This window comes from Eumetopias jubatus, unplaced genomic scaffold (assembly GCF_037043125.1).
Source record: "Eumetopias jubatus isolate StellerSeaLion01/CBP00866 unplaced genomic scaffold, mEumJub1_p1.0 scaffold_13, whole genome shotgun sequence".
NCBI lineage: Eukaryota > Metazoa > Chordata > Mammalia > Carnivora > Otariidae > Eumetopias > Eumetopias jubatus.
Genome location: NW_028274819.1, coordinates 76,833,396 through 76,848,864, shown reverse-complemented (window position 1 = coordinate 76,848,864; position 15,469 = coordinate 76,833,396). Strand labels below are relative to the sequence as shown.

At 34.2% G+C, this 15,469-nt stretch overlaps 1 protein-coding gene across 1 annotated transcript in view; it reads right to left on the bottom strand.

The window, feature by feature from the left end:
• Positions 1–15,469, bottom strand: part of CEP57 (centrosomal protein 57) — a 37,979-nt gene that overhangs the window by 5,043 nt on the left and 17,467 nt on the right. Inside the window, exons 3-8 of the mRNA XM_028119637.2 lie at positions 11,643–11,822; positions 11,133–11,254; positions 9,647–9,763; positions 8,951–9,028; positions 5,920–6,027; positions 5,312–5,389 (exon numbers count right to left, since the gene is read on the bottom strand). Coding sequence (XP_027975438.1) covers positions 5,312–5,389; positions 5,920–6,027; positions 8,951–9,028; positions 9,647–9,763; positions 11,133–11,254; positions 11,643–11,822 — 683 coding nt within the window. The remainder of the gene's footprint in view (positions 1–5,311; positions 5,390–5,919; positions 6,028–8,950; positions 9,029–9,646; positions 9,764–11,132; positions 11,255–11,642; positions 11,823–15,469) is intronic.

The following is a 15,469-nucleotide window of genomic DNA, read 5'->3' as shown; positions in this document are numbered from 1 at the left end:
CTTCTCTGCTTGCTTGATTTTAGCTTCATTAACATAGAACAACGTGGATGGAACCAAAGGGTATTATGCTGAGTGAAATAAGTCAGTCAGAGAAAGACAAATACCAGATGATTTCACTGATATGTGGAATTTAAGAAACAAAACAGATGAACACAGAGGAAGGGAAGGAAAAATAAAGTAAGATGAAAAGAGAGGGAGGCAAACCATGACAGATTCTTAATTCTAGGAAACAGAGTTGCTGGAGGGGAGGGGAGTGGGGGTAACTGGGTGATGGGCATTAAGGAAGGTACGTGGAAGTAATGAGCACCGGGTGTTGTATGCAACTGATGAAATCACTGAACTCTCTCTGAAAATCTGCATTATTTAAATAAACTGTATTTGCACATACCCATTTCTTCTGTGTGGCCAACATTTTTCCTTAAAACCCAGTTCAAATATATTAACTTTTAAAGACTTCCTTAAAACCTCCAGGTAACAAATTGGTCCAATTAAGTAGTCCATTCTCAGATCACCTACAGCATTTATCTCTATCATAGTTTTTATCACATATATTACAATTGTGTTTGCATATTTATTTCACCTAATAAATAGTGTATGTACTTCCAGGTGGTAGGGACTGTTGTCAAATTCATTTATCCTCAAATAGTAAGATGCACTAAGTTCATCCTTGTCACATACACAATAGGAAAAACCTATCCTTCTCAAAATTTCCAGTTTTGAATATTAAACAATAATCTCCATAAGCTATTTCAATTTACAAACAGATGGCTGGACTAACTTGGCTCCATGGGCATCATCTTGTTTAAAATGCAGATTCCTAGGTAGCACTCCAAACTCAATCAGTGTGGGGTCAAGGCCTGGAAATGTGTATTTTTAAGTTTGCCACTTGATTCTGACCAGCAGGTTTGAAAACCACTATGCTAACAGATACTCTCTTTTATCCTACTTTCTATTGTTAGCTAGCAAACTGAATCGAGCATTATATATGAAGAAGTATGTATACCATATCCAAGTTGGGTTTGTTCCAGGAATTCAAGACTAGTCCAATTATTTTAAAAAATCGATCAATGTAATGTAGTATATCAACAGTAAAAAGGAAAAATCACATAACCATATCATTTAATGAAGAAAAGCATTTGAAAATATCCAACGCCCAATCAGGTACTCTCAGCAAAGTAGAAACAGAAGGAAATTTCCTCCTTAAATAAAGGGCGTTGACAAAGAACCTACAGCTAACATCCTATTTACTGGTGAGACTGAATGCTAATGTTCTCCCCCCACTTAAGATCAGAAAAAAGGCAAGGATGTCCACTCTCATCACTCTTGCTTAATGTAATACTGGAAATCCTAGCTAGTGCATTAAGGCAGAGAAAGAAATAGAAGGCATGCAAATTAAAAAGAAAAAAAACGGTCCCTATTTAGAGATGACATGCTTCTCTACACAGAAAATCCAAACGAATCCAAAAAATAATTCCTAGGACTAGTAAGTAATTCAGTGAAATCACAGAATGTAAGTTCAACATACAAAAACTAAATATACTAGCAATGATCACATAGGAGCTAAATTAAAACTAAATACAACTTACACTTGCTCAAAAAAAAAAAAAATATGTGACCACAAATCTAATAAAACAGACATGGAACCAATATGCCAGAAACCACAAAATACTGATGAAAGAAATCAAAGATCTAAATAAATAAATAAAAGCTATACTGTACTCATGGTCTGGAAGACTCAACATAATAAGGATGTCAATTCTCCTAAGCTGATCTATAGGTATAATTCCTATCAAAATTATAACAAGACTTTTTTTTTGTAGACAGAGACAAGTTTATTCTAGACTTCATATGAAGAGTCAAAGAAACTAGAAGAGCTAAAACAATTGTGAAAAAGAACAGAGAAAAGAATCACTTTGCCTGATGTTAAGACTTATTATAAAAAGCCACAGTAATCGAGGCAGTGTGGTACTGGCAAAGAGGTAAACACCTTTATCGATGGAACAGAATCAAAAATAAACCTTGACCTAACAAGCCTCTTACTGTATACAAAAATCATTTCAAGTAGATCACAGATTTAGATGTAAAATATAAAACTATAAAATATATATGAAACATAAGTGAACACCTACAGGACGTCAGTCCTGACAAAGAGTTCTTAGACTTGACAGCAAAACCATGATCCATAAAAAGCAAAAATCAATTAACTGGATTTCATCAAAACAAAAAGCTGCTCTGTGAAACTCTGTAAGAGGAAGAAAGACTGGGAGAATATACTTGCAAACTACGTATCTGACATATGACCTGTATCAAAATACAGAACTCTCAAAACCTAACACACACACACACACAAAAATAACCAACCCAATTAAAAAAGGGCAAGAAATGTAGATAAATATTTCATTAGAGAATATATGGATGGTAAATAAGCACATGAAAAGAACAGGACTACCATCATTAGTGTAATATAAATTAAAAGCACAATGAGATATCATACTCAGCAAGCAGCTAAAATAAAAAATGACAATATTAAATGCTGGTAAGGATGGGGAAAAACTTCATCTCTTGGGCACTGCTACTGGGAATGAAAAATGGTACAATCACTCAAAAATAACTGGGTAGTTTAAAAACAAAATATACCATTACCATACAATCCAGCAATCACATTCCCGGTCATTTATCCCACAGAAATGAATACTTATGTCCACACAAAAACCTGTACACAATGTTTATACTGGTTTTGTTTGTGAACACCAAAAACTTGGAGCAACCCAAAGGTTCTTCAATGGGTGAATCATTAAACTGTGGTACATTCACACCATGGCATATTCAGCCAAGAGAAAGGAAGGAACTATGGATACACACAACAATTTGATGAATCTTGGGATTTATATTGAGTGAAAGGTCAATCTCAAAAAAGTTACATCCTGCATGATTCTCATTTTTGAAATGGCAAAACTAGATATGGAGTGGTGGTTGCACGAATATAAATGTGATAAAATCACATTGACCTAAACCCACACATGTGTATACACATGTACACACCAACAAGGACATGTGAAACTAGAGAAATCTGAGTAAGGTCTGTGGATTGTACCAGTGCTAATCTCCTGGTTGTGAAACTATACTATGTTATGTAATGTACCGCTGCTGCGGTACACCAGATAAAGGTACATGGGACCCTTTACTATTTTTGCAACTTCCTGTAAATCTAGAATCATTTCAAAATTAAAGTCTATGTTTTTATCAAGATGATTTAAATTCACCTACAATTAAAATGGTTTAGATATACATTCTCCCTTGCAACTCTGCAGTCATCAATACAACCTTGATTATCAAGAACCAAATTCATTTGTCTCATTCACAATTTAAATGCTGATACACATGGTATTCATTTAAAGTGTGAAAATATGTATGTGAAATCACTATTCTGCTTGTAACTTGTAATATGTATTGGCTATAATAATTGCCTATGTATGCTTTCAATAAGCAGTATATAGTTTTTAAAATTCCTTTTCCTGTTATTTTTCTGATTGTATGTATTAATGTAATTTTTTATCTGTTCAATCTATAATTTAAAACTCAGGATGTGTATTTTATGTCTTTTTAATTTCATTTTTCTACTAAATCATTTTTATTGCATTTTACAAGTGCACTGGTCTATGACAACATATAATTAAAAATAAAAACTGATCCTTCACAATAGAGAATTTGAGGAACACTCGGCTAGGTGACAGCACATTCTAAGCTATTTGAATAATTATTTTTTTAAAGATTTTATTTATTTGAGAGTGAGCAAGTGAGAGAGAGAGAGCATAAGGAGCAGAGGGAGAGGGAGAAGCAGACTCCCCACTAAGCAGGAAGCCCGATGAGGGGCTCAGTACAAATAACTGCAGAAGGAGTTTAGGTTGAAAAGCCTCGTCTTTGAACCTGTCCTGTTTAACCTTTATATTAATGAATTCAATGAGAATTATCGAAGACAGGCAATTAAATTTGGAGATAACACAACTAATGAACTAGATTCTAATGTAATGTGGGATAGGGTGACTCTATGCCTGTAGAATTTCATTTACTTACAAATTCTGTATAAAATAATTAAATCTACAAGTATAGGACCAACACTACAGAGGCTAATGCAAAGATTTAGGAAAACACCTGTTACTTCAGTTGACTCTCAAATTAATGAGAGGGAGGGATGATGTGGCTTCCCCCAGAACGTTAATATGCTAGGCTGACAGACTTTCAAAGATGACAAAGTCTCTATTCTGTGCTAGTCATGCCACATTGAGAAAGGAAGAGAGTGATGAGGAGGTAAAGAAACTCATAAAACACATCCTGAATAGCTGAAGAAAACGGAAGTGTTTATAACCTAGAATAGAATAAGAAGATGAGAATAAAGATAAAGTTATTTTCAAATAACAATTTAAATATTTAAAATTTCCCTACAGTCAAGGGCTCATTTGTTCTATGTGGATCTCTGAGAGCAGAAAAAGAACAATGAGAATGTACAGTGAAAGATTTTAACTTATTTAGGAACTTACAAATAAAGTGATCTAGAATTAAGGAAGTCTCATCAGATGTATTTAAAAAAAAATTATTTATTTTAGAGAGCGAGTGGGGAGAAGGAAAGGGGGAGAGAGAATCTCAAGTAAACTCCCTGCTGAGTGCAAAGCAGGACTTGGGGCTTGATCCCAGGACCCTGAGATCATGACCTGAGCTGAAATCAAGAGTCGGCCGTTCAACCAACTGAGCCACCCAGGTGCCTCTAAACTAACACAGTGTTAAACATTTATTAGAAATGACCCAGTACTTGCTGATATTTGACAAAATTATCTCTACATTTAAACTCAAGGAACAGAAGATTCAAGTCTATTTCTGACTGCCTCTTGGAGAATGAGTTCTGTAAGTAATACGCATGTGAGGACAAACAGTATGTGATTTCTATTTATTTAAATATCTACCTATATTTAAATATAAATGAACAAGATTGATACTAAAAACCCAATGCTACAAATTACTATTTCCTATTTCATTTACTCCTATCTGCAAACACCCCTTCTCCAAACCAGGATGTCGGATTTTGTTCATAACTCTCCTTGCACATATGCTTTACCTGCTTTAAAGTCCCCCTAGTCTCTTCCCTGCTCCCCCAAATCCCATAAAACCTTCTATCTCGTTCTCACATCACTATGATCCATACCGGCAAAGGGGCAGAAAAATGTTTTCAACATTTATAGGCATACAGGTGTAAGAGTTGATTTAATTCAAAGAGCTAAGTTGTAAAGAAAAAATATCCAGACTTTGACCAACTCACCTTTCCAGCTACAAAAGGCATATCCCCCAAGCATAATCTATAATGTGGTTGTGCAGCAAAATAGTTCCTAGAACCTTTCTGAATGGAAAGGAAAGAAAAACAAGTTTACTCACATGATGATAAAAGCTGACCATACACCACTAACCTGGAATTTCACCTTATTGCTGGGCTACTACTTGCTTTATCGATACTGGAATGTTCTCGAGCTCCTAATAATACTTGGCAACTTGCATCCTAGCCTAGGAAAGGCTAGGGAGGAAAAAATAATACCTGCCAAAACAGCAATTACAGTCTCAGTAAAGAAACAGAGTGTGTATGTATGTGATGTATGTATAGTTACATACACCTAAAAACATTTTAAGAGTAAAAAATCGTTAAAGCAAAACTGAATAATTAAGATTTGTGTAGTGTTTTGCAGTTCTAAAATGCTTTCATATAATCTATCAAGGTAAAAATTTATATGTAGTTATTACTTATCTCAATGAAGAAACTGAATGAAAGAGATCTCCTTATCCAAGGCTGATGTACCATATTGTTTTATGAGTACTTTCACATAAATTACGCTAAGTAATAATCAGCACTTTGACTTATTGGTCCCATTTTCGTACCTTTTCTGGTGGTTTTGACTTCTTTTTTTTAACTCTTCTTGCATTGGGAACACATGGAGTTGCCTTATCTTCAAAGATAATTCTATTTGTTTCTAGACCAGTCTGCAACTAAGAAAAATAGGACAATATAAAGTTAATGCTATAGAAAGAAAATTATTTAAATTTGAGATTTGCCATGTAAAGACCTGTAAAAACCTTATAGTATCTGATTGAAAAACACATCATAGCTGTGTAACCTGTCTTGAATCAATCTGTGAATCAATCTGTCAACATTTAGCAAATATTTTAAATCAATACAAGTCTCTCATTTTAAGTGCTATGTTACTTTTTTTTTTTTTTAAGCTTGGAACCCTTTAGCTCCATTATTTGCAGTTGTTCCATAAATTAGACCTAATGAGTTAAATGCAATATATCTAACTCCAAACCAGTGCTTCAGTATTTTCTTTTTTACACATGGCAACCACATCAGTGCCAGACACAAAGCAGTTGGAGAACAAAATACATTTCTTCCTCTTTAAAAAATTCATACTCTTACAATTTAAGACAATCGGAAATTTATGTCCAAAAGACCTGAAAGGTATGTCACAGCAAATGCTATTATGCCCTTTTCTCCAGAAGCTTAGTGACTATATAAATTTAAAAATAGTTTCCTATGCACATGGTAGAAATTCCATAACTAATTACTAGGGATATCAAACAAGGACTGGTGCCTTCCCTAAACCAACTTACAGATTTCCTTAAAACAACAACAACAACAACAAAACCCAAAAAACAGTTGTGTGTATTTGTCTACAATAGTGGTTTTCAAACCAGCCTGTGTATCAAAATCATCTGGAGTTTATGAGAAACATTCAGATTGTCATGATCTTCTCTGGACCTCATTGTTTTAAAAAGTACTTTAAAGTTCCCCAGGAAATTATGATGGAGCTGGAATGAACACTCAGAACCAATGGATTAAAGAAATAGAATACTAGTAATTCCTACAATGACTGCATTCATTAGGCAGATGCCTACCCTCAGGAGCACCTACATTCCCACACATCTAACAATGCTTTATATATAGTAAAGTGAACAGACAGAATTCATTGAACATAAAATTACTACTCTGGAATACCTATGAAGCCAAATGAGTTTGACTAGCATAAAAAGAAAAATTTTTTTTAAAATTAACTTCTAGTTTATTTAGTTCTTCCCGGTCGTGGTTATCTATTTGTATGGCAGAATTTTACCATTTTAAAGTATTTTCGTTGTCTTTTCTCTTATTTGATCTCTCCAATACTAGGAAGATATAATATGAAGACCACTTAATCAATGTTAAAATCCAAGCTCTGAATCGTTAAATATCTTGCCCAAGACTGCGAAAGTTAAGGTTAACTTGACTTGGAGATGCCTGGGAGGCTCAGTCGGTTAAGCATCTGCCTTCGGCTCAGGGTCATGATCCCGGGGTCCTGAGATGGAGCCCGGCATCTGGTTTCCTGCTCACTGGGAGTCTGCTTCTCCCTATCTCCCTCCTCTACACCTCCCCCCAACCATGTGCTCACACTCTCTCAAATAAATAAAATCTTAAAAAAAAAAAAAAGCTTGACTTGGAACCATGTACGATCCCTGGTCATTGTTATTCCACTATAATAGTTTTCACTATCAGAACTCAAAATCTTTACTGAAACAGAATTCAAAACCTTTATTATATTATCAGTAATAACTATTTGGTCCCTTCTTTAATGCCTGAGAAATGAAAAAAGAAAGCAAAATATTGTAAATTAAAATTTAAGTTAATAAAATAATGAACTTAATTTTTATTTCATGTACAATAGAACTCACCACCACAATGTATATAAAGCACAATCCATGAGTTTGCATGTTACAAGTGAGGAAATGGAGACACAGTAAAGTGCCCTACCCTAAAGTGGAATGGGCAGAGAAACCAAGTAATTTCAAAATTTGTTGATCGAAAATAAAGCCACATGACTATATAACTCAGCACACTGAAGCAAAAAATAAAATAAATTAATAAAAACAAAAGTATACAAATTGATCAGAAGGTAAATATTTGAGACAGAAAATACATCAGGTTTAATAGAGATTATGTTAACTCAGTGAGCCCTGGGAAGTAATGGAAGAAGTAGACAAGACGACAAAGATAACAATGTTTACAGTCCTGTGAGCCCATACATGAACTGAGCTCAGGAATCCCCTGGCATTGGACCACAGCCTGAACTGCAGAGCCTCCATTCCTAACTGTTTTGGAATCAAGACCTGCTTCTCGTGTTAATATGATGAGAAGAGACACATACAAATTTATAAAACTTAAAGACTTTGAAGTGGGAGGGCAATATATGGGAGGTATTTGAATAAATAAGCTCTTAAGAGAGTCTTCAGTTACAAACAAGGTGTTTATTTGTAAGACTTATTATGGCATACAAAAGTATTACTGTATCTTTTAGAAAGGCAGTTCTGGTTGGTATACATAAACTCAGTGTTTCTGTGAATTCACAGTGCCTCACCTATTCCATCTGGTAGCCAATGCATGGGATAAAATCAAAGACTAGGAGCAAACAGAGCTCGCTTTCCTTATATGGTAGCTTTTGTGAATTAGGATGGGTCACTAGCTACTGGGGTAGCCCATTACCTCAATTTCTGTCTTGGTGTTTTGAGGCCACCAAGGAAAAGGAAAATGTGTATGAAGGAAACTACATGATGGCTTTCAAACATTTCCAGTAGTGTCCCATGTGAGAAATTTTACATGATTTAAGTATTACCTTATTATATATACTATATCTTTGATGTTTTTTAGCCTATTGATTTTTTTAAAATGCTGATTGAAACCCCACAATTTGAACTCTAAAAACTGCTCAACTTTTACTCTGTCTGTAAAAATAGAAGTTTGTAATTTTCCATACCAGGCTATGTCTGACAATTTATATACTGGGCTATTCCAAAATATAAATAATCTAAGAAGCCCACATTTAATCTTTTTTTTACATATAAAGTATGAATTATGAGGAGCCTACCTGCTGACACTACAACTTACCTGGGCTGCCTTAGCTTGCATACGTTTCCTCTCCTGTTCTTCTTCACGGAGTTTTGCTTCCAACTCTTGCATTTTTTTCTAGTGATAAAAATATTAAAAGTGGTTAGTGAAAAGATTTAGTGTCTTTATGTAAAATTTTAATACAGCAACATAGTAATCCGCTATAAAATTTTAGCACAGTAAATATATGCTTGTTAGTTCACTCTAATAATGACACTGTGCTTGCCAATAACCATGACACTCTCCTTTGTGATTCATTATTAGTCATTTGTGAAGTAGCTGTGAGGCAGTTGAACAGAATTATGGGTAAAATCTATGGCTAAAAAACACAGCTCTGTATGAAGGCATATAGGATACATGGAAGCTAAATTGGGAACTTAATCTCAGTGGTATTAAAAACTTCCCAAGTGAATCAATTAAAACTAAAGAGAACAACTTAAACCAAGTAATTCAAGCCTAAAGGATGATCAAAAACATTTAAGCTTCCAACATTTTCAAAAAGAACTACTTCCTTATGTACATCAAGATTATAAAATGTGAACACTTTCTCCAAATGTACATTTTTATCCTTTAAAAATTCCTGTTTCTTTGCTACAAGGTCACTTTTCTTCCTATGAATATCCAGTATTTTAAAATGATCAATTTTACAAAAGAACCAATATTATGCACTGATGAGTAAAAGAAACATTCACTGACTTCTGCCAGGGCCTGCATTGTGGTAAGTTTGTTATACTCCTGTTCCAGAAGATCCAACTTTTCAAGCTGGCTCTGCACATGTGTTTGATCATGTTGTCGTTCTCTTCCGAGGGAAACCTGGGGAACAGTATGAAACACAGCATGATAATTTGACAAAACAAAAAGCAACTGACACTGGGCATATACTATATTTGTCTGGCCTTTCAAAGAAGTACTTAGATACTATAGAGAAATTCTAGGAGAACAATATCAAGATGAAACCACAGGGAGAAAACAAATAAATACAAGCGGAATCCTGTTCTTACCATATACTATTATAATAATTGGGTCCATATACTGAGACTTTCATTACACTCTGAGATAGCAGGGATTTATTAGATACATAAAGACTAATACTTTCAATGAGTCTGGTTCTCTTACACAGTTAATCTCTTAATTAAGGTAATAACTATGTTTTTTGTATCTATCATTTATACTTCCTCTCAATTCTAAGCAAAACATCTATTACTATTTTTTTAGGTTTAGTGTCAAGGCTTTGAAAAGACTAACATCCTACAGTCACAGAGTAAACCATTAAACTAGCCTAAATTGGGGTCTGTTGGTAAAAAAAAGCCAAAACAGTAAGTACCTAAATTTTTAAACAGTGTATCTTCATCTATAAGACCATGGCAATAAGTGTCATACTAACAGAAATTTGAGTAAGATAAAGTAAAACTGTAATTTTCCCAGGAATTTGTGTGAACTATCAATTCCCTCAATCCACCTTAGTGGACAGTTACTGCCCTAAAAAATACACTGTTAAAAATTGGCATAAATCATATTTTATTTCCAGTATTGGAACCATTCTTATGAAATGGGCTATTTAAAACTTACTAATGAAACAAGGTTATTAGTTCAAAGACATTTATTATATATGCCTAACAGATACACTAATCAAAACATTTTACTCTTCTCTTGTAGATGCTTTCTAACCTAAGAACTGCAATAACCCCCATGAAAGAGTTACTATATTACTGTGTATAATGTTTCCCATTTCCAATCATGTGGCAGATTGAACTGATTAACCCCTTCCCCACCCTATAAATGATTCAAGTAATTTCAGTCTTGGGCTGTTACACTGTTCAAAAGCCAGAAGCTATCAAAGCTGTATGCAGAGGATATGGCAGGCTGTGTGAAGGTCAGCCAAAAAGGAAACCTTCTTTTTTTTTTTAAAGATTTTATGCAGTCGCTTAACCAACTGAGCCACCCAGGCGCCCAAAAAAGGAAACCTCTTTATAGCTATGCTGAAGAAACAAATCGCATTTTCCCTCAAAGCTTACACTAGTTGTTCCTCAAGATGAACTACTGGGACTGCTATCAGTGATTAGGATAAAAGGAGAAATGATTATAACAGAACTGAGTCTTTACTGAGAAAAAAGATCTTTAGATCAGTCTAATTTTCCCCATAACTAACTGTTCCTGAAAACAAATCTGTGATGTATCATACCTGTTTTTCTAAGACAGATGTCCTTTCCATTTCTGCATGCTTTATCATATTGCGCATGTATTCCAACTGTTTTTCTAAAAGATTACACTTATTTTCTGCAGCTAACAACTGAGAGGTCAGTTCTAAAAAGAATACATAAGAAAAGCAGAAATTAACTCACTCATGGAACAGTTGTAACAAGCTGTTTAATGGGAATTAACTCTACTGTGTATACAACAAACACTTTCCAGTCGTTCTAGAAGCCTATTCAGATGACCTAAGTCACTCTCTTCCTATATGCTAGGTCCAATTTGTCTTGAATTCGGTCAGTAAATATAATGCAGGACCATCAGGATGTGCTCTTCAAAATGCACGTGAGTGTAATGCAATTCTGGAGTGCCCAAAGAGACTGACTACTAGAAAATACGAACATGAAATTGCTTTTAGAATAATTTTACAATACTTATTTTGTGTATTTCATTTTGTATTTTGTGTATTTGTAGGTTTCATTTCCTTCATAATTAAACAAACCTTGATTGTGCTTTGACTCCTCATTCTTTGAATTCTCTCTTTCTTGTATCTGTTCATCCAATACTTTCTTATATTCAATTGTTTCTCTAGACAAGGTTTTCACACTTTCTTCTGCCTGAATCCTTTCAAGTTCCAAGCGTCGAATCTTATCTTGAAGATTCTTCAGAGCAGAAAATATAGCTGCGAAATCCAAACATGAATAATATATATGGAGAAGGTTCAATGAAAAAAAAAAGAACTCATCTAAATAAAAAATAAAATATGGGTGGGCCCAGGGGAGAATCATTTTTTGGGAAAAATGAAATGCTAATTACTGCCACATAATTGTTTTTTTTTTAAATATCCATTTAAAGACATATTCTGAGTCTCTGAAATGCACTACTCAAAAACCAAATTATGGTAAAACATTTTAAAGATTTTATAAAATGGTAAAAATATTTAGCTAATCATACAAAATTCCTAACCGTCCAAAAGTACATTAACTACCAATCCTTCTTCTGTTTCATTAATAGGATCACATGCAGAATCCAACTGCAGAGTTAAAGATCTCAAGCACAAGAAGGACTATTTTTTTAAATCTCAAGTTTTCATTATATAGGAAAAATTCTAATTCTTTTTTTTTTTTTTTAAAGATTTTGTTTATTTATTTGGCAAGAGAGACACAGCGAGAGAGGGAACACAAGCAGGGGGAGTGGGAGAGGCAGAAGCAGGCCTCCTGCGGAGCAGGGAGCCCGACGCGGGGCTCGATCCCAGGACCCTGGGACCATGACCTGAGCCGAAGGCAGATGCTTAATGACTGAGCCACCCAGGCGCCCCTCTAATTATTCTTTAAACTGCCCCCCCACCCAAAGTTTCTGATTATAAAAGTAATACACATTCCCTATAGAAAGCACAGGAAAATACAACAAAAAGGACAACTTATACTCCTACTACCAAGAGATAATGACTATCACTTTGGCTATTGCTTTCAATCTTTTTTGATATGCATAAAATAAACTGAGATCAAAATTTATTTAAGTTTTCTTTTTCACTTTAGCACTATGAAACTGTGAGCATTCCCTCATACAATCAGATAATTTTAAAAGATTATTTCCTCATAATCAATAATTAAAAACTGAAAATTAAGTTGCTGGGTCAAAAAAATACCCGTATTAGAAAGGCTCTTGAAAAATGGTACCTTCATAAAAGGCTGTATCAATATATACTTTCACCAGATGTATGTGTCTTTGGCAACACATACCATTATTAATTACAATATGTTATTTTGATTAAAAAACAAAAGCTACTTCTGGTTATTTCATTTTGCATTTCTATTAAAAATTTATATATACAATTGGTTAATTTTCTTTTGAATTCCTTAAGAAAAAGTCCCCCCCATCACTTTTTTATCGGTCTTTAATTCCAGAAAATGTAGCTGCCAATTTAGATGTTGTCAGTTTTGGTATAAAGATGTTCTGATTTTTCATATCATCATAACAATACTTCACATCAAGTTCTTTATATAGGTAGAACATTCTTCTATAACTTCAAGAATATATAAACTTTATATTTTCCTTTATTGTACTTGTAGTTTCACATATGTTTACATTTAATTCTTTAAGTGAAATAAAAGTTACTTTGGTACTGAAGGAAGAACTTTAAATGGCATCTGTATCATATACCAAATTCACACAGGTACCAATATATACAGATGTAATTATTATTCACACACACATACCCACTACAAAGTTTCACACACACATACCTGAAACCACAGTTTCAGGGCTTTTATTCTGATTTCATTATTATTATTATTCTACTGTTTTAACTATTAAAACCTTATAAACATCGATACTGCCAGTCTCTCACACTACAGAAATCTTTAAAACATTTCAAATTTATTCTTACCAATTAAATATTCAGAAACATTTCGCCTAAACAATGACTTACATGAAACGTCATGTAAACCATATAATACGTAGGAAGAACTGTCATCTTGTAAAAATCGAGGCTTCTTACTCAAAACAAGGTATACTTTTCCGTTTATTAATGTAGTTCATTCATTCACTGAATTTTTAGGGCCTAGAATGTTACAGGCCCCAAACAGGAGACTGATACATTTTATAATATAGTCAGCTTATTCTATTATGCAATGGACTATAGTGTAATTAGAACACAGAAATGAAACACATACAATGCAGAAACCTGAAAAATCAATGGAAAAGACTAGGAGAAGAGGAAAAGAGTCCAGATTTAAGATTAGTATTTAGGCTGGCTCAGTCGGTAGAGCATGTGACTCTTGAGCTTGGGGTTGTAAATTTAAGCCCTGTGTGGGGTATAGAGATTACTTTAAAAATAAAAGATTAGTATTTAAAGGAACTATTCTCTAAAAAACCTGGAGTAATTAGATAACAAATGCAATAGGAGATGGGAAAATTAATATATGCCTTTAAATATCAATTCAGGTTTTTTTTTCAAGATTATTTATTCCAGACAGAGAAAACACGGTGGGGAGGGGCAGAGGGAGAAGGAGAAAAAAACTCAAGCAGACTCTGCTCTCTGAGCACAGAGCCTGATGTGGAGCTCGATCCCACCACAAGATCATGACCTGAGCTGAAACCAAGGGTCGGACACCCGACCAACTGTGCCACCTAGGTGCCCCATCAATTCAGGTTTTTTTAAACCTCTTCTGAACTACTAAAACTTTGTAATACCAAACATTTCTTGCATTCCTTCATTAGATTATACCTCACAGTGAATGATTTTGCTAGTATTTTATTTCTGCACTTACAGCTTTTAGAGCAATTGGCTGGAACACACCATTTTATTTCTGTATGTCAGCAAATGTAGTATCAAAAATGTGCTGGATTAACAAAAAGACCCAATATGAGGTATATGCTCTCCTTTTCTACATTCTGGAATGGCTTATATATCACCAAATTATTTCAGCGTTTCTCAACAACACACAAAAAAGGAGACATACCATGCTCATGGATTCAAAGAATTGTTAAAATGTCCCTACTGCCAAAAGCAATCCACAGATTAAATGTAATCTTTATCAAAATACCAACTGGTATTACTCACAGAACTAGAACAAATGATCCTAAAATTTATATGGAACCATAAAAGACCCTAAATAGCCAAAGCCATCTTGAGAAAGATAAACAAAGCTGGAGGTATCACAATCACAGATTTCAAAATATACAACAAAGCTAGAGTAATCAAAACAGTATGGTACTGGCACAAAAATAAACACACAGATCAATGAAATAGGATGGAGAGCCCAGAAATAAACTTAAAACTTATATGATCAGTTAATCTGTGACAAAGGAGGCAAGAACATACACTGGGGAAAAGACAGACTCTTTAATAAGTGGTACTGGGAAAACTGGACAGCTACATGCAAGAGAATGAAACCGGACCACTTTCTTACACCATACAGAAAAATAAACTCAAAATGGATTAAAGACCTAAATGTTTTGAGACCTGAAACTATAAAACTCCTAAAAGAAAATATAAGCAGTAATCTCTTGGACACTGGCCTTAGCAACACTTTTATGGATAAGTCTCCTTATGTCAGGGAAACAAAAGCAGAAATAAACTACTGAGACTATATCAAACTAAAAAGTTTTTACACAGCAAAGGAAGCCATCAACACAACGAAAAGGCAACCTACTGAATGGCAGAAGAAATTTGCAAATCATGTATGCTGATAAGGGGTTAATGTCCAAAATAGACAAAGAACTCCTAAAACATAACACCAAAAAAAAAAAATCCACAAATAATCCAATCAAAAATGAGAAGACATGAATAGACATTTTTCCAAAGAAGACATATAGATGGCCAAG